At 42.6% G+C, this 24,752-nt stretch overlaps 3 protein-coding genes across 5 annotated transcripts in view; 2 read left to right on the top strand and 1 right to left on the bottom strand.

Annotated features, from left to right (window-relative positions):
* The window catches only part of SEL1L3 (SEL1L family member 3), a 53,395-nt gene extending 39,204 nt beyond the window's left edge, over positions 1-14,191 (top strand). Inside the window, exon 24 of one of the 3 annotated variants that reach the window (XM_087936520.1) lies at positions 14,010-14,191. In XM_087936520.1, the coding sequence (XP_087792646.1) occupies positions 14,010-14,074 (65 nt within the window). In that variant the 3' untranslated portion in view covers positions 14,075-14,191. Of the gene's footprint in view, positions 1-1,365; positions 4,048-14,009 lie in introns of those variants that run through there. The other 2 variants (XM_026699767.2, XM_087936521.1) reach the window with 2 other exon arrangements.
* The window catches only part of HMX1 (H6 family homeobox 1), a 243,007-nt gene that overhangs the window by 135,195 nt on the left and 83,060 nt on the right, over positions 1-24,752 (top strand). The gene's annotated exons all lie outside the window — the stretch shown is intronic.
* The window catches only part of SLC34A2 (solute carrier family 34 member 2), a 36,813-nt gene continuing 31,027 nt past the window's right edge, over positions 18,967-24,752 (bottom strand). The window contains exon 13 of the mRNA XM_026699765.2: positions 18,967-21,435. Within this exon, the coding sequence (XP_026555550.2) occupies positions 20,869-21,435 (567 nt within the window). The 3' untranslated portion in view covers positions 18,967-20,868. The remainder of the gene's footprint in view (positions 21,436-24,752) is intronic.

Here is a 24,752-nt window from a genome sequence, read left to right as displayed (position 1 = left end):
GGTTTAGCTGATAACTTGACAGCGTAAGGTTAAAGTTATCTCTTGTGAAGGAGGCATGAGATAATTCACACTACGTTGCATATATGCAGTTTAGCACAGAATCAATTTGTTAAATTTGATTAAATTTGATTCAGCAATTGTTAAACCTGACTTAACAATTGTTCAATCAAATTTAACCATTTGATTCGGTGGTTGATCAAACTGTGAGGCTGGAGCTTGTAGAAGAAAGACAGGAAAGAAAATTCACAAACAAAAGAAATCAGTCAATCAATCCATCAATCAAACTTGATTTGTAAGGCTTCATCAGACAAAATGACTAGATATGATTAAAGACGAGCTGTGAAATGGATGTGAATTAGAGCTTACTTCCTTTAAAGCTGCTCTCACATTTCACAGCGTGTCCGGTTAGGATTTTAGAATAACTTTATTGTCACTTTAAAAGTGCACTAATCGGCATTCATTAAAATGACATTTTGTGGCATACAACTCTCAAAAGGTCACCACCTTCAATATACACGACATAAACATGAATGCGTGTGCATGTGCATGTGTACACACATATACATATGTAAAAGAAGAAACAGATATCTTGCGATCTCCGGAATTAAAATTATATTTATTATATTTACTAAGCTTTCGTCAGCCTCTGCTGACATCTTCAGAGTTTTAAGCTACCATTACAGAGATCTTTGCCTTTATATAACATTAACCAGTTTAGCCCTCGCAGGCGTGATAGGCCCTCTCAACTGCCTCCCATCTGTAATTAGTTCTGCTGTTTTTACTTCCACCATGTTGGTCAAAGGAGGCTTATCTCTTGTTATTGCTTCCTCCCCTGCCCAACCCAGCCTGAAATGTTTATCTCTATATGTATGTATATGTATAATGTGTGCAGGTGTGTAGTTATATATGTATTTATATATGTATATGTATATGTATATGTGTGTGTGTGTGTGTGTGTGTGTGTGTGTGTATTACTTACTCAACTTACGACAACAGTTAGCAACCCAGTTGTTGAGTGAATCTGGCTTCCCCTTCGCTTGCCTCTGCTTGTCAGAAGATCGCCAAAGCCGGGGCACTGCAAACTGTCATAAATCAGAGTCTGTTGTGAAGCCTCCAACTTTTGATGATGTAAGGGATACTGTTAACAGTCACAAGGGAGAAAAAAAATAAAGCATCTTTTCAGGGCCATTGTAACTTTGAATGGACACTAAACAAATGTTAAGTCAAGGACTTCCTGTATGGCTTTTCTTTCACTTGTATTTGTGTAGTGTATTTGTGTAGTGTATTTGTGTAGACCACTTGTATTGTGGTCTCTGACCACAATAAGGAAGTCATTTCACTCCTATTTGTGGTTGTGTTGTGCAGCAGTCACTCATCCAGAAAGTTCAGCGGTGGCTGAAGGAGGACCTCTTCCTAGAGGTGAAGACCCAAATCAGAGGAGGTCAGCAGAACCAGAAGCATCTCCTGACCCAAGTGGCTTTGAGGAGGATTCAGTAAACTCCCAACATTCCTGTCCAAGAAGCTGAAACGCGTGGAAGAAAAGTGGTCTTCAGAAGGACAAAAACACACACTTCCCTTTCCAAAGCAGTAGCAAATGTTCCTTTTATCCTTTGGATTTATTTTGAGAGCCTGGTGAGGATGCACAGTCACGACCCTACGAGAAGTCAATGGCCTTCAAAATCAAGAGGAAGTCAAGGGATGGGGATGAGTAAGAAGATCATTTTTGGCCAAGCATTTGGAACACTCTCTCATTCACTTTAGAGTGCCTCCAAGTTGTTATGAAGAAGGACCTACTTTCTTCTTCTTCTTCTTCTTCTTCTTCTTCTTCTTCTTCTTCTTCTTCTTCTTCTTCTTCTTCTTCTTCTTCTTCTTCTTCTTCTTCTTCTTCTTCTTCTTCTTCTTCTCCTCCTCCTCCTCCTCCTCCTCCTCTTCTTCTTCCTCTTCCTCTTCCTCTTCTTTTCTTCTTCTTCTTCTCCTCTTCCTCCCCCTCCTCCTCCTCCTCCTTCCTCCTCTTCCTCTTGTTCTTCTTCCTCTTGTTCTTCCTCCTCTTCCTCCTCCTCCTCCTCCTCTTCTTCTTCTTCTTCTTCTTCCTCTTCCTCTTCCTCTTTCACTTCTTCCTCTTCCTCTTCTTCCTCTTCTTCCTTCCTCTTTTTCTCCTCCTCCCTCCTCCCTCCTCCCTCCTCCCTCCTCCCTCCTCCCTTCCTTCCTCCTTCCTTCTCAAGGACTTTCTTGAGGAGAAGTGAAACATCCTCAAAGAAAAACCAGAAAGTCCACTTGTCTCTTGAAAAAGCACCTTTGGGACCAAAAGGCTTGTGATTTACACTGGCTCCTTATTTATACATTTGATTATCTGTTTTCATTTTGTCTTTAATTCCGGATGATTCAATCGCCCGTTGTTCAAGGCAATTCAATACCTTTATCCTGATTATGGCTTTGCATGGGAATAGAGCAAAGGTGGAGAGGAGGAACAATTCTCTGGATAGGGAACCACAAATGAATATTGCATCCAATTTTGGTCACCCCACTGCAAAAGAAGACATTGAGACTTTGGGAAAAGTGCAGAGAAGAGCAACTAGGATGAATAAACACCTGGAGACTAAAACATAGGAAGAATGATTATAGGATTTGGGTATATCCAGTCTAGAAAAAAGAAGGACCAGGGGGGACACGTTAGGTATTTGAGGGGCTGCCCCAAAGAAGAAGGGGGTCAACTTAGTCTCCAAAGCCCCAGAAGGCAGGACAAAAAAACAGTAGGTGGAAACTCATCAAGGAGAGAAGCAACCTGGAACTAAGGACAAACTTCCTAACAGTCAGAACAATTAACCTGTGGGCCTTGTAGGTCCTCCATCTTTGGATGTTTTTAAGAAGAGACTGGACAGCCCCTTGTTTGAAATGGTATGGGGGGGGTCTCCTGTTTGAGCAGGGGGTTGGGTTAGAAGATCTTCAAAGTCCCTTCCAGCTATATTCTGTATTATATAGCCTTGTGTGGGCCAGTCCTGCTATTCATAAGCACTTATCCCTATAATTTGAACAGCTCATTCCCCTATTAATTAATTGCAGGACTAGAAAACTGGCCAGTAACATTTAATAGAAAAACAGAGTTGGGAGGGAACTCTATACCATTTCAGACAAATTTGTTGGGAACAATCAGAGAGGGGAAAATTAATGATTAAGTACTGTCAGACCACATTGTGATCATGTCACTCACATTTTATTTGACTTGTTGCAGAATTGTCTGTATTCACTACTTCAGAATAATTGTTTGGGCCTTAAAAGCCTTCACCAGGTTGCAACCTGGATATCTAAAGGGCCATGTCCCATCCTTTCTTGCATTCTCAACATTGCTCTTGGATATCAGACCTATGGAATAGAATAGAATAGAATAGAAAATAGAACAGAATAGAATAGAACAGAACAGAATAGAATAGAATAGAATAGAATAGAATAGAATAGAATAGAATAGAATAGAATTCTTTATTGGCCAAGAGTGATTGGACACAGAAGGAATTTGTCTTGGTACAAATGCTCTCAGTGTCCATAAAAGAAAAGATACATTATCAAGAAGAGTCAAGAATCATCAGGTACAACACTTAATAATAGTCAGAGGGTACAGTAAGCAATCAATTCATGCCAGTCAATAAAAATCGTAGGGATACAAGCAACAAAGTTACAGTCATTCTTAACTATGGAGTTAAGAAGTTTTAATGCCAAGCTTTTCTTTTGGCATTAATTTTGCAGGCTGCAGGGAATAATAATAATAATAATTAAAAATACCAAGATTTAATTTTTCTAGCATTTGATTAAAACATGGTTGCTCAGAAAGATGTTTGGCTGAATATTATTTAAATGCAGTTCTGCGGCTGCTTTATTACATGCTACTGATAACTTATTGATCTTATATTGTTATATGACTGTATTTTGCAAATTACGTTCTATTTGCTGAGCTGGAAGCAGGTCAAAAAGAAATGCGTCTATAAGACAAACCAAGAGATATAGCTTAATGAAGGAATTTATTAGAGTAAACTAAAAAGAGGTTAATATCTTAAACCTGCCTATTCTTATCATTCAAATGTTATGATATCAAACAGTACTTATTATTTAACAATTATGGTTACAAATAGAGTATATTTATAGCCATAATGCCTGTCATAAACTATAATATTAACTGAATATCAGAATATCAGAAATTGAACAGGCTTTAATTACAGTCACAATGGTTGAAACATATAATTTTAGGGTAGCTTTCAGATCAGTATTTGGCATGGATCTCTTTCTTTCTTTTTTCCCCCTAAGTGTTTGTTAAACAGCAACTTCTTGTTATCATAAGGCAAAGAGATAGCAAAGCTGGTTTCTGTCTCAGTCTGTAGGGATTGTGGCCAGTCTCAGAAATTTGTGCTCAGAGCTGGAATAGAGTGGAATGGAGTGGAATGAAATATAGAGTAGAGTAGAGTAGAGTAGAGTAGAGTAGAGTAGAGTAGAGTAGAGTAGAGTAGAGTAGGAATAAATGGAATAGAATGGAATAGAATGGAATAGAATAGAATAGAATAGAATAGAATAGGAATAAATAGAATAGAAAATTAGAATAGAGTAGAATAGAATAGAATAGAATAAGGGAATAGAGTAGAGAAGAGAAGAGAAGAGAAGAGAAGAGAAGAGAAGAGAAGAGAAGAGTAGAGTAGGAATAAATGGAATGGAGTGGAATGGAATGGAATAGAATAGAATAGAATAGGAATAGGAATAAATAGAATAGAGTAGGAATAAATAGAATAGAAAATTAGAATAGAATAGAATAGAATAGAGTAGAGTAGAGTAGAGTAGAGTAGAGTAGAGTAGAGTAGAGTAGAGTAGGAATAAATAGAATAGAAAATTAGAATAGAATAGACCAGAACAGAGTAGAGTAGAGTAGGAATAAATGGAATAGAAAATTAGAATAGAATAGAGTAGAGTAGAATAGAATAAGGGAATAGAATAGAGTAGAGTAGAGTAGAGTAGAGTAGAGTAGAGTAGGAATAAATAGAATAGAAAATTAGAATAGAATAGACCAGAACAGAGTAGAGTAGGAATAAATGGAATAGAAAATTAGAATAGAATAGAGTAGAGTAGAATAGAATAGAATAGAGGAATAGACTACAACAGAATAGAGTAGAGTAGAGTAGGAATAAATAGAATAGAAAATTAGAATAGAAATAGAATGGAATATAGAATAGGATTAAGGCAGGGGAGGGCTGCTACGGGTTCACCTGGGTTTAGGTGGACCCATTGCTAACATTATGGCTGGTTCACCGAACTGCCAAATCCCACCCCATAGAACCTTTCTTGACCCAATTGTTAAGGGACTCACTGCCACTGTTAAGTTAGTCAGGCAGTTGCTAAGGTAAACCGGCTTCCCCATTGACTCCGCTCATCGGAAGTTCGTCAGAGGGGACTCTTGGGGCCCGGGGACACACGCCACCATCATAAATATGAACCAGTGGCCAAGCCTCTGAATTTTGATCACGTGACCCTGAGCAGCTGCAACAGTGGCAAGTCTGAAAGTCACTTTTTTCTCAGTGCTGGGGTAGCTTTGAACCGTCACTGCATGAACTGTTGTAAGCCTGTTGTAAACTAGGCTTCTCATTAGTCAGTCAGCATCCCTCCTAGAATGTGGCGGTGTCAGGAGATAAATCACAGTATAATGTATTAACTGGTCTTGTGTTGATCAGGTATAAAATAATGACATACTAAGGCTGTGATGGCGAACCTATGTCACACGTGCCGGAAGTGGCATGCAGAGTCATCTCTGCCGGCACGCGAACCGTCACCCCGGATCAGGTCTACTGTGCATGCATGCGCACCTCCCGCCAGCCAGCTGATTGTCGAGTATCTGCCGCGCATGCGTAGGGGGCGGGGCACATGCAAGAGGTGCATGCGCACAGAGATGTGCAGCGTGAAGGGGGGGTCGTGTGTGCATGCACAGCGGGGTGGGAGGTTGTGGGTACATTGCATTATGATTGCAGGCACGTGCGCGCGCGCACTTTCAGCACGCGATGACGAAAAGGTTAGCCATCACTGTATTAAGCTGAGAAAACTATGGCTAACTTCCTACTGTTCTAACCCGGCATGACAAACCCTCTCTAATTAAATCAACGTTTCCTTTATTAGGAAATAATACAAAAGTTTCCGGGCAAAAGGTTTCTCTCTCAACAAAGGCAAATAAGTCTGTCCGGCAGGGAGACGAATAGTTGTCTGCCACATATCTCCAGGGCTAGCAGCGATGGCTCTTCCTTCCCAAAGACCGGCTCATAGATTCCCACTGCTCTCCTCTCCTCTACCTCCTGCACATCTGTTTGTCAGGCACTGGACCCTCCTCTTCCTCATCAACCACCTCCAGACCTGGAGGATGTTGACTCTCCATCCGAGGGCTGACAGACAGCCCTGGCTCCGCCTCTGTCTCTCTCTATTTCTCTGCCAGCTCCATTTTTTCTTCCCCCTCGGTTGCTGACCTAGACTCCCACTCCTTCTCCTTGTCTGATCTGGCTGCTGGAGGGGCCGATGGGCCAACAGGCCACAACATTGAGGATGATTTGGCGACAGTCATAATTAAAAATGACTAAGACAACCATGGTTGCATTTGTTTAGATCAAAGAAAGGAGTGGGATTCTACTGGTTTGGACCAGTTTGGGTGAACCCCTAGTTCCGACGATCAGCTAGCAGTGAACCAGTTTGCTTCGGCGATCATGTGGGCTTGCTCGCCCACCCCGTGCTGTACTTACCTATATCCTCTCAGCTGATTCGTGCTGCAAAGCGGATTGCCGCTCCTCAGCTGTGTTACGCTCCAGTAGTAACATAGCAGGTAAGTGTTTTTAGAAAGCTGTGAAAGGTTGCGATCACAGAACCAGTTGTTACACCAGCAGCATCCTACCTCTGATCAAAGAAGAATCCCAATGATCATAGTAGCCAAGCAAACTTGGACTATTATTTTAAACATGGTTGCTATTACTCCTTCCAAATTACACCTGCCACATTGGGACCCAGTATTATTTCCCAGGAACACACTCAAAACACAATTATGTAACTGTTGACCCTTGAGGGCGTGTTTACACTCAAGTGAATTTTTTTATTTGCAGAAATCACCTTAATAATCAAGTGCCTGGGAAAGGAAGGCCGCCGTGACAGTTGTAATGACGTCAAATTGTAGATACTAGACACAGAAAACATGGTGTCAACAGTTTCTTAATTGGGAAAGGAGTAATAAAACGTAGCTAGGGAGATAAATACATACAAATAGTTTAAATACTTTTTTTTTAATTGCTAGGCCGTGAGAAGCCTAGAATCAACTTAGGAAAAGGCCTTTTATAATAAGCTTAGATATGCAATAGTGGAGAATATCTGTAGCTCAGGTGACGGATGAGGGCGAAGGTTCATTCTCTGAGTTTGTGGGTTGGTATTCGAATGTTTCGTTACCAAGTTGGGTAACATCAGCAGAATTGGGGCGTGATTTTCGGTGTTCTTCTGTTCTTCATAAGGGCTTCATGTGGTCAATAGGGCTTGGGATGGAGATGGGAAGGTCATGTCAGGTGATGGAACTTGTGATGGGTCAGGTGTGGGTCATGTCAGATGAGGGTCTGAATAGAATTAACAATAATAGAATAATAGAATAATTAATAGAATAATAGAATGATAGAGTGATAATAGAATCTATATATATAAAAGTGAAATACCCCTCACACATCATCACAAAATCTCCAGATCCATAAAGCCTACAAACTTGAAATTTGGCACGTAGGTTCCTCTTGGCTTCTAGGGGCTCACTAAGAAAGGATTTTTCGAAATGGCCATCAGAGCATTTAGAGTATTTCCTATATTGTTATTATTATTAACACACTCTGATGCTAAGGAGTTCTACTCCCCCTCCCCACCTGAAAAGAAATCTCTTCCAAAGGCAAAACCCAAGCAGAGGAGAGGAGTTTCAGTTTCAATTTCAGTTTTACTTTCACAGCAGCTTTAGTACAGAACAGTTGAGCTAAGCCACGCCCAGGGTCCTTGCTCACATAGCAAATACTGTTTCAGTTTCCAAGCAGCCCTCAACTTTCTCACACACTGAACAGGATGCTAGCCAGATGAATAGCGATGGATGCAGAGGCAGAATTTCCCTCCCCCCTATTTTCCTTCCTCAAAACTAAGCCTGACCACATCGTTTTGTAGCAAAGCATGGGTATCGAGCTAATAATAGAGTAATAGAATAATAGAGTTATAAGGGATTTGGGGGGGTCTTCTGTTCCAACCCCTTGCTTAGGTAGGAAACCCCACACCCCGTTCAATCCCTTCTTGAAAGCCTCCAGTGAGGGAGCACCCACAACTTCTGGAGGCCAGTCGTTCCACTGATTCATTGTTCTGACTGTCAGGAAATTCCTCCTTAGTTCCAGGTTGTTTCTCTCCTCGATTAGTTTCCATCCATTGCTGTCTTGTGATAGGTTTTGTGATGGGTCGAGTGTGGGTCATGTCAAGTGAGGGTGGACTCTGTACCTGGAGTCGAGGACTCTAATATTTCAGGTAGCTTAAATGACTGAACGGAACTGTCCTCTATGTTTAGAAAACACGAAAAAAGGACAGGTAGAAACTCCATCCCTGAGCTTCAAATGTTGTTCTGTTTCAGGATCCAATATGGGTCGGTCCTTGGGACCAGAAGCTTACTCTTCCCACTTTTGGACTCATGCTGGACCCCATCTCCAGGGTACTTCCCTCTAGGGGGTGCTTTGAGCTGTTCTGTGCATTGTATTTACATGGAACCTGGTCATGTCTGGCTTTTTGGTTGTTGATTGGGATCAGTGATGGGATTCAAAAAATTTTTTACTACCGGTTCTGTAGGGGTGGCTTGGCTTGATGTGCGTGGCTTGGTGGGCATGGTTTGGTGGGTATGGCTTGGTGGGCAGGGCAGGGGAAGGTTACTGCAAAATCCCCATTCCCTCCACACCCCACTTAACCTGCTTTCCAGCTCCGTTCTCCTGTGCAGGGCAACTAAAGAAGATCCAGCCGATCAGCTGGGACTTGAGAGGCAGAGAAGAGATGGGGGCGGGGCCAGTCAGAGGTGGGATTTGCCGGTTTTCTGAACTACTCAAAATTTCCACTACCGGTTCTCCAGAACTGGTCAGAACCTGCTGAATACCATCTCTGCTTGCAACTCTGTAAATCTATCTATTTTTTGTGCACCCTGGTGGCACAGTGGTTAGAATGCAGCATTAAAGGTTTCCTCAATATTCACTCCAAGAGTTTGATCCTGAGCGGTTCAAGGTTGACTCGGCCTTCCATCCATCTGAGGACAGTAAAAAGAGCACCCAGATTGTTGGGGGAAATAGGCTGATTCTGTAAGCCACTCAGAGAGGTCTGTAAAGCATTGTGAAGGGGTACTTAAGTCTAAGTGCAATTACTACTGATATTACAAAATCCTTACCAGCTAACATTTTTTTGTTTCTTTCTGTTGAAAGAATTATTACCTTCTGACCCTAACCCTAACCCTAAATCCTAACCCTAACCCTGACCCAAAACGTAACCGAAACCTAAAACCGAACCCTAACCCTAACTTTAAATCCGACCCCTACCCGTAACCCTAACCCTAAATCCTAACCCTAACCCTAACCCAAAACCTAACCCTAATGCAAAACCTAACCCTAACCCTAACCCAAAACGTACCCCAAACCTAAAACCTAACCCTAACCCTAACCATACCCCTAACCCTAACCCTAATTCTAAATCCTACCCCTACCCCTACCCCTAAATCCTAACCCTAACCCTAACCCAAAACCTAACCCTAACCCAAAACGTAAACCTAAACCTAACCCTAAAACAAAACCTAACCCTAACCCAAAACCTAACCCTAACCCTAACACTACCACAGCCCTAACCCTAACCCTAACTCAAAACCTAACCCTAAACCTAATACTAACACTAACCCTAACCCTAACTCAAAATCCTAACCCTAACTCTAACCCTAATTCAAAATATTAACCCTAACCCTAACCCGAACCCTAACCCAAAACCTAACCCTAACCTAAAACCTAACCCTAACCTTAACCCTAACCCTAACCAAAAACCGAACTCGAAATCCTAACCCTAACCAAAAACCTAACTCTAACCTAAAACCTAACCCTAACCCTAACTCTAACCCAAAACCTAACTTTAAATCCTAATCCTAACCCTAACCGTAACTAAAAACCTAACCCTAAATCTAACCCTCACCCTAACCCTAATTCTAAATCCTAACCCTAACCCTAACCAAAAACCTAACCCTAACCAAAAACCTAACCCTAACCCTAACCCTAACCCTAACCCAAAACCTAACCCTAACCCTAACCCAAAACCTAACCCTAACCTAAAACCTAACCCTAACCCTAAGCCTAAGCCTAACCCTAACCCTAAACTAAAACCTAACCCGAACCCTAACCCTAAACCAAAACCTAACCCTAACTCTAAATCCTAACCCTAACACAAAACCTAACCATAACCCAAAACCTAACCATAACCCTAACCGTAACACAAAACCTAGCCTAACCTAAAACATACCCCTAACCCTAACTCTAAATCCTAACTATAACCCTAACTCTAAATCCTAACCCTAACCCTAACCCAAAACCTAACCCTAACCCTAACGCAAAACCTAACCCTAACCTAAAACCTAACCCTAACTTTAAATCCTAACCCTAACCCTAACCCAAAACCTAACCCTAACCCTAACCCTAACTCTAAATCCTAACCCTAACCCTAACCCTAACCCTAACCCTAACCTAAAACCTAACCCTAACCCTAACTCTAAATCCTAACCCTAACCCAAAACCTAACTCTAAATATTAACACTAACCCCAACCCAAACCTAACCCTAACCTAAAACCTAACCGTAACCGTAACCCTAACCCTAACTCTGAATCCTAACCCTAACCCAAACCCTAACCCAAACCCTAACCGTAACCCTAACCCTAACGCAAAACCTAACCCTAACCTAAAACCTAACCCTAACCCTAAATCCTAACCCTAACCCAAAACCTAACCCTAACCCAAACCTAACCCTAACCTAACCCTAACTGAATCCTAACCCTAACCCAAACCCAAACCCAAACCCTAACCCTAACCCAAAATGTAACCCTAACCCTAACTCTAAATCCTAACCCTAACCCAAAACCTAACCCTAACCCTAACCCTAACCCTAACCCTAAATCCTAAATCCTAACCCAAACCCTAACCCTAACCCTAACCCTAAATCCTAAATCCTAACCCAAACCCTAACCCTAACCCTAACCCAAAACCTAACCCAAAAATCAACCCTAAATCCTCACCCTAACTCTTCCCCTTCCAGAAATACAGGAAGTGATGAAACTGACCTGTTTTTCCCCCTCCAAAGGCTGAAGAGCCTTCCCTAGAGCCTCTGGGAGGCCAAAAAAGGCCTCAAACAGGCAAAAAATTAGCTGGGAAGCATGCGCATGCGCCGGTAATTTTGGCTGGGGCTCACGCATGCCATAGATTCACCATCATGGCCCTTTACCATTTCAGACAAATGGCTGTCCAGTCTCTTCTTAAAAACCTCCAGTGATGGAGCATTCACTCCGCTATTGGCTGTTGCTTCCTTGTAATGTCAAGTCCTTGGCTTCTAAGTAGCTGATAAATCAGCACTCCTGTTGATTGACAAGTCATTTCCCAGCTTTGGTTTTGTTTGGCACTTCCAGATAATATTACCCACACTCCATAATCCTTCTTAAATAGGATTATGAGCAGCCTTCAATAAACTAAGCCATTAGATCTGATGGGTAGCCTTCCCCATTGTGTAATCAATGTCCTCCCCAACCAAGGGAGAGTTCAAAGAATGTCAATCAATCAATGGTCTCTTCTTGGGGGCTTAGCTGATATTTTTTCAAGAAAAGAAGCATTTATTTGTTGGTCAAATATGTACAAGATAACAGGTATGGACATAAGCATGAACAAAGGGAGTAAATACAGATAAATGGGGACAGTAAGACAGGGACGATAGGCAGGTTGGTGCACTTATGCACGCCCCCTTTAAGGACCTCTTAGGAATGGGATGAGGTCCACGGTAGACAGTTTGAGGTTGAAGCTGTGAGAGGTTGAGGTTGTAACAATGGAGTCAAGTAGGCCGTTCCAGGCGTTGACCATTCTCTGTGGCTGAAGTCGTGTTTTCTGCAATTGATTTTGGAGTAGTTCACCTTGAGTTTGTGTCAGTTATTTGCCCGTGTATTATTGTGGTTGAGACTGAAGAAGTCATTGACAGGCAAGACGTTGTAGCAGACAATTTTGTGAATTATGCTTAGATTGGACCTCGGGCAGCGGAGTTCTAGATTGTCCAGGCCCAAAATTTCGAGCCTGGAGGCATAGGGAATTCTATGATGAGTGGAGGAGTGGAGTACTTTTCTTGAGAGATACCTCTGAACCTGCTCAGTTGTGTTAATGTCGGATAGAAGAGCTGTGGTGGCGCAGTGGTTAGAGTGCAGTACTGAAGGCTAATTCTGCTGACTGCCAGCTGACTGCAATTTGGCAGTTCAAATCCCACCAGGCTCCAGGTTGACTCAGCCCTCCGTCCTTCCGAGGTGGTAAAATGAGGACCCAGATTGTTGGGGGGCAAGAGGCTGACTCTGTAAACTGTGTAGAGAGGGCTGGAAAGTGGGATTATAAATCTAAGTGCTATAGCTAGAGGTCCTTCCCTCCCTCTCCTTCCTTCTTTCCTTCCTTCCCTTTAAGCTTCCTGCTGCCCTCCATTTCCCTTCCCTCCCTCCCTCCCTTCTCTTTAATTTTCCTTCCTCCCTCCCTCCCTCCCTTCCTTCTTTCCTCCCTTCCTGCCTTGCTTCCCATTAATCTTCCTCCCACCCTCCCTTCTCTTTCATTTTCCTTCCTTCTTTCTTTCCTTCCTTCCTTCCCTCCCTCCCTCCCTCCTTTGCTTCCCTTTAATCCTCCTCCCTCCCTCCTTCCCTTTTCTTTAATTTTCCTTCCTTCCTTCCTTCCTTCCTTCCTTCCTTCCTTCCTTCCTTCCTTCCTTCCTTCCTTCCTTCCTTCCTTCCTCCCTCCCTCCCTCCCTCCCTCCCTCCCTTCCTTCTCTGGTGATGCAGGGGTTAGAATGCAGCATTGCAGGCTAATTCTGCCAACTGCCAGCAGTTTGATCCTGACTGGCTCAAAGGTTGACTCAGCCTTCCATTCTTCTGAGGTCGGTAAAATGAGAGTCCAGATTGTTGGGGGCAAGAGGCTGACTCTGTAAACCGCTTAGGGTTAGGGTTAGGTTTAACATCTTAAAGCGATCTGCCCAAGTGGCCTCTCAGGTAATGGAGAAAGAATTGGCTACTGGGACATACTGGGAGATCCAGTTGGGTGTAGTAGTGAAGGCATCAAGCTAGAAACCACTTGATTGTGAATTATAGTCCCACCTTAGATACAAACCAAGCTGGGTGACTCTGGGCTAGATACACGGAGTCCTCCACTCACAACAGTTCATTTAATGACTGTTACGGCACTGGAAAAAAACAGACTTGTGAACATTTTTCACACTTATGACCACTGCAGCATTCCCATGGTGACATGATCGAAATTCAAGATGTTTTGCGGCTGGTTCATATGGCAGCATTCTGGGATCACACGATTTCCCCTTTGGGATCAAAGTCCCTGGGGGAAGCCAGATTCACTCACTCACTAACTTAACTGCAGTGATTGACTAACAACTGTGTCAAGAACAGTCATTAAATAGGGCAAAACTCACTTGACAAATGTTTCATTTAGCAGCATAAAATTTGAGGCCAATTGTGGCCATAACTCAAGGACCACCTGTTTCCTCCCTTCCCACCCTTGTCTTGTCCAGGAGTTGAAAACACTCTGATTGATTGATTGATTGATTGATTGAATGAATGAATGAATGAATGAATGAATGATGAATGAGTGTGATGAGCCAGAGTGTAACACAAACGTAACAAAATCCAAAATGTAAATAAATGTCCTTTAATGCCTCCAACTTGGCCCCACTGTTCAATAATTCTCACTTGCAGATAAAATTTATTCAAAAATGGTCTTCAAAAGAAAGCAATACTGTCCGAACTTAATGAGCAGATAGAGGTGAAATAAAAAACCCAGAACAAACTACCATGAAGAAAATTCCACAACAGACCAGGATAAGTAATTACCAACTTCAAGGAGATAACAAGGCACAGTCTGTTGCAAGGACGCCAACCAGGATAACTTCAGCCCCAAATAACACACGCTTTGCTTCTTGCAGCACTGTGTTTTAACTGTCTCTCTTATATACTATTCTCCCAGGCTACAACCAATGAGGGGGATCATGGCCACTTCCTCTCTCATAAGCCAAGTTGTTTTCTTCTCCGTTCCTCCCTGCGTGTCCTAGGATGAAGAGGGGATGGGCCTGGTTCTTCCTCTGACCTTCCAGCCGGCCTCTGCCCTTCCCCAGCCTCCTTCACAACCTCCAGAGCCACACTTCCACTCCCTGTCACCTGTTCCTCCTCTCCCTCAGAGTCCGACTCTAACAAGAGCATGACAGTGCATGTATGTATGGTTATAAATGAAATGCACACATAATGATATAAAATAATACTTCATTATTATACCTGAAGTGTTTTTTAATAAAAAATAAGAGTTTTGTCATTCATAGTCTTTTAAAAATCTTTTAATTTTCCATTTTCAATATTGCACTCAATACCCTGTTTATTCTTTTCCAACAAGATAAAAAACCTTGCCGAATTACATCATTCCATTTTACATTGTTGGTCATTTGTAGTTTTATCCACAGTTAAGGAAGAACCCTCATTACAAAACAAACAAAAACCAAGGGACTAAGTTGTTAAAAAAATGTATAGCTCAATATTTTTTAATACATTGCAGAAATGAAAGCATGACCAGAGAGTCGTTTGCTTTTTCAGCAAATCTTATTAAAGCAATAAGCAATATTCCGGCTCATCCTTTTCTAAAACAGGACAATCCAAAGCTATTTTACAGAAGTCTTTCCCTTCCCTTCCCCCAACGTTCCTTATCAACACCACAACATTGTAAAATACGCAATACATAATTCAAATTTCACAAGCTGGGTTCCTTAGAGAATATATATGCAAAACTGTACACTAAAAAAATAATATAAATAATAATGGGAAATGCTAAAAAGAGATGAAGTTATACCATGATCCGATGTTTTCAGAGGGGGGCTCTGGAGACCACCTAGATTTCGACCTCCCTGAATCTAGAACATGGCTATTGTCTTCTACTGCAACTACCTTCATATCCCAGCAAGCAAAGTCCAAGTTAATAAGGGAGCACCAGGTTGAAGAAAGAAAATGAAGGAAACATTCACGATTGGGCAGGAGAGCTATAGGGGAAATTATATGGGTAACAGATGTTGACATACAGTTGAGCTTCTGGGTCCTTTCATCATTTTTTTTCTCTTTTGTACTATTAGTATGTACAAGGTGAGTTACGTTGAGGCTAATGGGGACACATTACACGAGATTGAAGCCACCTTCCTGGCTGATCTACAACTTTAGAAAGCAGGAGGGACCTGCTTGACACAAGTTGAACAGCTCATCAGCATGCCTTCTAAACTATCTCCAGATTAAAATTTCACCCACCTGCCAAAAACCTACTTCCATATAATAATGACCCTAAATGAGACTTGGGTAAATAATTTGCTCCTGTTTTGGGGTTAAAGTGGGATATGGTCATTGGATGGCTGTAAAACAGGCCATGCAATCAATTTGTTCTGACCCAGGCTTTGTGAACCGTAATTATTCACAAACTTATTTTAAAAACAAAACCTATTTTATTGCAATGCTGGGAATTGTTTTTTAGATTAGATTAGATTAGATTCAACTTTATTGTCATTGCACATGAACACAGGCAACAAAATGGTTTTCATCCCCAGCCGGAATTAATCTCAAACAGCCCCCCGAGATAAGCACCCACCTTTCAGTTCTGTGGAGTGCTGCCAAAAACAGTAGTATCCAATGAACTAGAACAGAAACCAACTTGAGTACAAAACAACAACAACTGAAGTACAACGAACTTCAAGGATGACTCAGAACCGATCTACTTTGCTTCCTGCAAAGGTTTCGTCACCTTGGCCTGACTTTGATAACTTATGGGAGGGGCAATCACCTCCCAGCCTTACTTCTGAGTCATGCCTTTTGTTTCAGCTGCTCTAACCTTCTAGCAGCTCTGTGCACACGCACATTGGGAACAGGCTTCCCTTGTTCCTCTGCCTCGCTGCTGCCAGACTCCAAAGGCTCTGGAGGCAGCACCCCACTCCCAGATGGTCCTGGCCCCATCCCTGCATCAGATGCAGGACCCTCATCCGAGTCCTCTCCAGACTCCCTGACTGGTCCCTGTCCTTCCCCACTGTTCAGTTCTGCTGCCATTTACACCAGCTGCCAGTGAACCACAACACAACTGACTGAAAACATTGAATTAAACATTTGGCATTGGACCACGACAAACATCAATTGGCTAGTTGCATCCCATTCTGATCACATGTCTTTGGGAGTGGGCAGCTCTATAAAATTAATTAAATTAGTTCTGCAATCATGAAGCAGATGCCACAGGTGTGTTGTAGTGCTTCAACTTTGAAGACCATCGACAAAGTCACCGGTGGGAAGGCAACCATCAATTTAATGTTCTAGGAAATTGGTGGAGATAGTAGCAGTTATGGGACTTGGCTTTGTTTCTCCATCGTCCCTGTTCAAAACAACTCTTGTGTTTCCCTGATGGTTCAGTTTGCCAGCTTTCCTTCCACTTTAGGAAGGAAAAGTTGGTTTACAATCACCAGATTAAGTTAAGAAGACATAAAACCACATTCTTGGTTGTGTTTATGTTCAATCGGTACTATGTATACTTCTCTACCTAGGGACTGAAAAACATGACCATTAGCCATCCAATACCAAATGTTAGAATTAAGGGAATTTGCTTAATTGATAAATTGATCCATCCCTCCAATAAAATACCTCCAAAGAGCTAAAATATTGGTTCATAAAGCTGAGAGATATAATATTTGATTTTGTATAAATGGAATTATATATATTCTCTCTTTTCTAATCCTAATCTTGTCCAGATTCCTTCGAATGTTTCTGCCCAGTTCCACAGAAAATAATATTAAATCATCCCAAAAACATTTTCTGCTTCTCAACTTTTGTGAACATGGCTGCTAGTCCTTCAACCACCAGTTGACTTCAGCTGCTCTAATCCTTAAACCATTTGCCATGTTGGTCCTTGGAAATCCAAGTTCATTTTGCTTGGAAAGTGTTCCCACTTTCCCTCTCAACAGTGATTCCACTGAAGGGAACAAGAGGTAGATTGAATTACAGCATCAGAGTTGGTCAACCAGAAAGCAGAGGTGGAATACAAAAGGGCTTTTGACTGTTCTTCTGAGATGTTTTTCAGAAGACCGAATGTCTACAGAATTGAGTGTCAGTATTTTGTTTAACAAATATGAGTGACACCCCCCACTGCTAATATTAATGATTGAGTGTGAAGTCATTTTCTGTCTACCCCAGCCAGCACCATAAGAATATTATCATAAACAACATGAGAAGAAAGATAGGATAAAGATTCAGAGGTGGTATTCAGCCGGTTCGGACTGGTTGTGGAGAACCGGTAGTGGAAATTTGAGTAGTTCAGAGAATCGGCAAATATCGGCTCTGACTGGCCCCGCCCCATCTATTCTCTGCCTCCTGAGTCTCAGCTGATTGGCTGGTCTTTTTTGGTTGCCCTGCACTGGAGAGTGGAGCTGGAAAGCAGGTTAGTGGGGTGGGAAGAGAATGGGGATTTTGCAGTAACTTTCCCCCAGGAGAGGGGAGGGAATGGAGATTTTATAGTACCATTCCCCTGCCATGCCCACCAAGCCACGCCCACCAAGCCATGTCACACCCACCAACCTATGCCCACAGAACTGGTAGTAAAAATTTTTGAATTCCACCACTGTAAAGGTACCATCAACAATGGGTGAGACTTGATTGCAAAGGTCCAGCCGCCATTTTGATTTTTCTGACTCTTCTTCTCCCCTCACAACCCTGGTTTAATAAGGGCTTTATTCTGATTGTGTCATGCTGTTTCTGACAGGTGCCAATTATTATTAATACCATAGAAACTTCATGTCTATGATATCATATCGAAATGAATCCATTTCTTCATAAAATTGATTAAATGTTGGTGTGACGGTTTGTGCTCCGGGCTTCCAAACATTGCGTTGAAGCGTCTTGCTTTGGTTCATCTTTGCTCTTATCGATCTCACTTGGCAACCTTCACTTGCCATCACCAGCTGGTCAATGACCCACTGACCACTTGACCACATGAGGTCAATAAAAGCAGAGAAGAACCAAAACAAGACACTTGAACCATAGTCTCATTGAGGATGCCACTTTAGTCCAGTAATGAAACATTTGAAAGCAAAACAGTAAGCCCGGAGAACAAGCCAACATCTTAACCACCCAAATATCTACAGATCTTTTCTACCCTTTCTAAGTTGGTTAAATCTTGTGCTTTTCTTAACTGCACTTTGAGCCCTGAAGATCCAAGCATTTGTACAAAGTGTTCTCTTCCCAGTACAAATATCCACACCCAAAGTGCTTTTCAATTCAAAGTTATTTTGGGTGAAATCACAGGGAATTTGCTTCTGAGTAAACTTGCACGAGATTGGGGTGCAGGATCACTTCTTCTGCTTTCCAAGAAATGCATATTTCAGCACTTTTAAATTTCAGATATCTGGAGCATTAAATGGAAGACAAAATTTATCCACTGTAACCTATCAGAATTTTTTTTAAAAGCTGAATTTGCCTTGTATTCTTCTTGATATTTTTAGCCAGCAAATACTAAGGTCATTATACAGACTTCCAGGCTGTATTTCCTACCAAAGCTGAGCCCTTTTAAAGCCTCAACAATTCTGACAAAAGAGATTCAAGTATGTGCATTTTGACTTGGATTTCCAAGTAAATACAATTCTATATCTGCATCTAGATAAAATTCTTTATAGTAGTACATTCCAAGAAATGTAGATAGCTTTGCAATAAATGGCATCATGAGAAAAATGATGGATACATTATCAGCTGTTGGAAAAACCAGCCCACGAGGCAATAAACAGAACGGGTAATAACAGGATGCAAGGAACATGAAACTGTAATAGAGCACATTTCAAGATATGAATTAGTTCTCTTTTTGATCTTGGTGACATAATACTTTACCTTGAAGCAAAATGCTAATTTTCTTTTCAGCAGTATGGGCTTACAATCATCTCGGTATCCAGGTTTCAACCTGGTTGACTGGCAAGGCTTCTCAGAGACGTGAAACAAAAACGTTGAGGTGTTATTTCCACATGCCACCAAAAGTTACGAATTGCAACATCTTCTATCTAAAATGTGTTCCGAATACCCAAGTTAAAAGAGTTAAAAAGGGTTTCTCCAAATATGGGTCAAAACTTATTCTACACATTGCTCTCTTTGATCTGAAGGCTGGTTTATATAATGCTACTACATGTCAAGAAACTATTGTTTACCATGGAATCGGACCACTCAGTGTGGCCAGTGCACCGTGGCCAACTTGCCATAGTCCTCGCCACAGGATGATTCAACAATTCAATTTAGTTATTTAAAAATGGTTTCATTTTTGTCATTCACATTTAATTTTGTCCTTCCTTTGACGTCTTTTCTCTAATGACTTCATTCTATCATTTCTTTGATATAAGTGTAACTCTTGTCCCATGGCGAGTTGGTGATGGCGACTTAGTCCACAGTGAGTTCGCCGTGGCGAGCTGGCTATGGTGAGGTGTCCTAGATCCATTTACAAAGCAGGTGAACATAATCAGACACCCTCACACCCAACAACAGAGGTAAAAAGGTTGTGTGTAAGAGCAATAGGGTATCTCTCATCCAGTTTTGGGACTCATTCTGTGAGTTAATGCTTCTGGAATACAGGGTATATTTTTAGGGCATTTCACTTCTTAAAAACACATTGTTGACATAATTTAATCTTGTCAGGAGAAAATCTTGTGAATGCCACGCTGTACTCTCTTCTTCCTCACTATCTTGTGTCTATAAATAAAAAATGGCCATTCCTGCATATACTACGGAGATATAGCAGCTCAATTCTTCAACAATTGTTCTCTCAATTCAGCCTTCAAATAATTTAGGTCCAAAAAAAAGTCAAGTGCTTTAGAAAGATCATAGATTGCACAAACCACAGAACCTACAGTACTAAAATATAGAGAGAGATAATTTCTTTAACGCACACCTCAACCAGCACTTCTTGAAGGTTTGAGGAAATCCATTTGGTTGAAGAGATCTGGGTGGTGCACACTATATTACACATTTTGTTACAATGGCATAGGCCTGAGCTCTCTAAAACATCGGATTGAGGGGACACAGTTTGAAAGCTCTTGCTGAAAACCTGATCCAACTGGTAATATATGATACGATATAGCTCATGGCTAGATGTCCTCCTTGTGGGTTTGCTGACGCTGAAGAACGCAAAGTAGATTCGGACTTCTACAGGACTGCAAATGAGAGAGTTTTAGCAGTGATGGGCCGAAGCACAGTTGGTCCATTGATCTCTATAAAAAAAGCAAGCGGAGTACTTGTCTGCAGGCCTTCCTCAGGTCTGGAGACAAGTACAGGACTTTGATTGTCCCCTGTCTTGAGCAGCTGTGAGATAAGGCCTTGACCTTACTGATGATTTAGGCGCGTCGTGAGACGTAGACACGACTTAAGGGCTCCTGACAACTATTGCTACCCATCCCTGGTTCAATCTTCTCACTGAGTGCAAGTCACTGGCCCGCATTCCCCGTCTCCCGCTGTAGGCAGGCCCCTCAAATGTTCTGTCCTCGGACCTCCATTCTCAGCGTCTTCCCCCACCTGCTGTCTGCTACAATGCTGTGGTGCTCAAGTCCGCTTGCTCTGCTTTCGTGGCCTTGGAAAGACAGTTCTCTTCATCAGCCAGCGAGACGGGGTTCTCATGAACTTCCATTGTTTTCGTGTGCTTCTCATCTTCGCTCGGGGCGGCCTTCTTGTTTCGACAACGTTTGCAGCAGCAGCAGCAATACCGGCCACAGGCCATGCCTGCGGTGGTGATGACTTTGTCCCAGGGCCGCAAGGAATGCATCCACCGAGGAAGGAAATCCCAATTCTGGAGCTGCTCCGGGAGCAAGTGTGGCTTCTTCTTCTGCAGGAGGTTGATGGTGACCACAAAGATCAAGACCATGAAGACGGGGACAGCAACCCCAACCAGGTAGGGCCAACCAGCCACCGAAAGGCCAAACACGGCCAAGGGGACCAAGAAGAAGCAGGAGAGGAGGTAGAAAATGGCGAACCATCTGTACTTGGCAGTGATGTTCCCCAGAGATTTTGACAAGCGAATGGGGATACGCATAAAAGGAATTGGATACCAGAGGATGATCCCCGAGATATTGAAAAAGAAATGGCACAAAGCGATCTGGAAACAAAACACAGTTCAAAGGAGATGTCAGAGGAACATCAAGACAGTGAATCGCATGTACATACCAAACAATTATCTCTTGTTTTCTTTTCTGACCCTGAAACCTCTTATCCAGAGGTGAGATTCAGCTGGTTCTGACCGGTTCTAGAGAACCGGTAGTGGAAATTTTGAGTAGTTCGGAGAAGCGGCAAATCCCACCTCTGACTGGCCCCGCCCCATCTATATTTTGCCTCCCATTGAATCCCAGCTGATTGGCTGGGTCTTCTTTGGTTGCTCTGCCCACGAGAATGGAGCTGGAAAGCAGGTTAGTGGAGTGGGGAAGGAATGGGGATTTTGCGGTATCCTTCCCCTGCCACGCCTACCAAGCCACACCCAAGCCATGACCACAGAACGAGTAGTAAAAACATTTTTGAATCCCACCATTGGACAACATGTTAGAAACATGGTGAAATCAGAGCTTGAATTGGAAGCATAAAAGGTTGAGGATGGAAGTTTGTTCTCTGAGCTTGTGGGTTGGTAATAGCCAAATCTGGCCCTACATTCTGCCTCAGTTTACCTTTCCAATAAACAACTGAGTCTTAACACAATTGTATTTAACACAACAAAGAGAATTCAAGAGGAAAATTGATTGGACAGGCTAAAATTAACCTCCTCTTTGCATAAGAAATCAGTTACATGTAGTCAAACCTGTTATATGTTTGCATCCCGTAATTTTTGAATCCCACCACTGCTCTTATCTACTATCTGACTTATGAAGACCTTCTGTGATGACAAAATAAACACAGTCACAAAAAACAGATGAAGCTCCTTTTATTCCTTCTCTTTGCTTCCAAGCTCCAAATATCCTTGATGAGAAACAAAAAAACTCCCACACAAGCAGTTACAAGAAGGAGGAAATGCCTTTTAAATTATAAAGAGTAAAAAAGCAACAGAAACCAGGCAAGATAAGGGCTGGAGGACATCCACAGATAACAGAACATACACTGGGAAGGATGCCAAACTCAGAGAGGAATCATAAACAAGAGATATTTCCAAGCTTTGTTTCCAGCACTCGTCCGTACGCATGTCTGTCCTCTTATCCAGTTGTCACAGCTGCAGCCCATGAAGAGGATCAAGGCTCTCTCCTCCCGAGGAGACCATGTCTCTCCCTTATCCTCTCCTCCCTGCGTGTCCTAGGATGAAGAGGGGATGGGCCTGGGTCCTCCTCTGAGTGCTCAGCTGGCCTCTGCCCTTCCCCAGCCTCCTCCACAACCTCTGGAGCCACACTTCCACTCCCTGTTGGCTATTCCTCCTCTCCCTCAGAGTCAGTCTCTGACACATTTCCCAATTCAAAGGAAAAGGAACCCCGGCAGAGAAAATCTCTAACAGCTTGCGTGGTGGTTAAAAACTGGTAATACCCTATGGTTGATCGGTTCACACGGTAGTCTTCATCGCCAAATAATAATCAGTGTATACTTAGAATACGCAAGTCTCAAGGACCAGCATGTTTTAAAGCCTCCAAGAACAATTCCTGACATCTTTTACTGCTTGACTCATGCTGGTTCCCATGGGAATGGGGGGAGGGATAATTTGGTGTTGAGGATGGGGAGGGTGCTGGAGGACTAAGTTGTGTGAACTGAAAAAGGTGAGACGCTTTCCTGCTTTCTGTGCAACTGCATCCACTTATCTTTTCTAGGCCAAGGGCAACTGTCTTGGCATACCAGATGCGTGAGACACCACCTGAAGATGTACCCCACATGACATTATACACACCTCAGACTGGATGCCCAGTTTGAACTACTGGGGGAGGGGACTTGGGATAACTTTCCATGTGTAATTACGGTGCCTATTTGCCTCAGATCTTGCTTTCTTTTCGTTGCTATTACTTCAAATCCAGTAAAAGTACTTTTCTCTATTTTAATGGAGTCTAAGGTTTTCTTTCTTGGATTTCAAATGGAGGCACAGCTGACACCCCTGCCTTTCCCACCCTAAAGTATCCAGTTAAAGTGAAAGCTTTGGGAATGTGAGCTGTCTCTTCCAGGAGAAGAGTTCGGATCCAATCTCTACCATGATCTGACCATGATAGCTTTTGCGAGTTTAATTTCACGAATCGGATCGTTTACATTTTGTCCTCTGCCTTAGGCACACGAGTGCTGAGGCAGTTTGCTCTGAAATCAAATCCGAATTCAGAATGAAATGGTAGGTATTGGCTTTCATCAGATAAAACTATAGGAGGATCATCTATCGAAGAAGGGAACGGCTAACCGGAGAAGATGATAGCTATCTTTCCAACTTTGAAGGCCATCGCAGGAAAGAGGAGGTGGATTTATTCTCCACCATGGCCCCAGGGAGAGCAAGATCCAATAGATGGAAGCTTCCGAGAGGGAGATCCAAGGGGGTTGAGAGATCTATGAAGCAGGGGCACATCAGGGGTGGGATTCTACAGGTTCGCAGCTATTTGCTAGAACTGGTTGTTAACTTTCTAAGCAGTTCAAAGAACTGGTTGTTAGAAGAAATTACTGGCCTAATCCTGTAAGGAAGGCAGGAAGGAAACATTTTGGTGTTGCTTACAGAAACTGCCTCTCTGTTAACCCTTATTACACTCTTGGCAGGACTAGACTTCCTGTCTCTGGAACTTCTCTGGAGTTTCCCTCCCTCCTTTGCTGGTACTTTGCTTGTGTGGAGTGACCATTCAAAGTTACAATGGCACTGAAAAAAGTGACATGACCATTTTTCACACATACGACTGTTGCAGCATCCCCACAGTCATGAGAGGCCAGGTGAGGAGATGTGTGCCTCGATGATATTGAGTTGGCCATGCCCAGCCAGTAACATGACCACCAAGCCATGCCCACCCAGTCACATGATCACCAACCCACACCCACCAACTAAGCCACACCCACAGAACCGGTTGTTAAAAAATTTTGAATCCCACCCCTGGGGCACATCCTGCTCCCAGAAACCAAGGAAATCATCACAGTAGACTTTTCAAACAAAGGTTGGACAGCCATTTTGCTTGGGATGGTTGGAGGATGTCTACCCTGAGCGTAGGGCTGGGCTAGAATCCTAGAATAGGAAGAGACTTTGGAGGCCTTCTACTCCAAGATCTTCAAGTTCTTATCCAACTCTAAGATGCCCACAATTCCAACTCTTAATAACAACCTACCACTAAGGACAGGTATTACAAAACACTACCGTGTGTTAGTTTATATGCAGTGCCAAGCCATGACAGAGCTGCACTGTTGTGCTTTCTTCTCTCTTCTGATCCTAACCCCAGATCCCCTTACTCCCACTTACTACAAGCTGAGTTTTGGGGTTTGGTAGCTAAAGTAGCC

This window comes from Pseudonaja textilis, chromosome 6 (assembly GCF_049901715.1).
Source record: "Pseudonaja textilis isolate UNSWEBS1 chromosome 6, rPseTex1.2, whole genome shotgun sequence".
Taxonomy (NCBI): domain Eukaryota; kingdom Metazoa; phylum Chordata; class Lepidosauria; order Squamata; family Elapidae; genus Pseudonaja; species Pseudonaja textilis.
The sequence above is the reverse complement of the archived record's forward strand: the minus strand, read 5'-3'. Positions and strand labels throughout refer to the sequence as shown.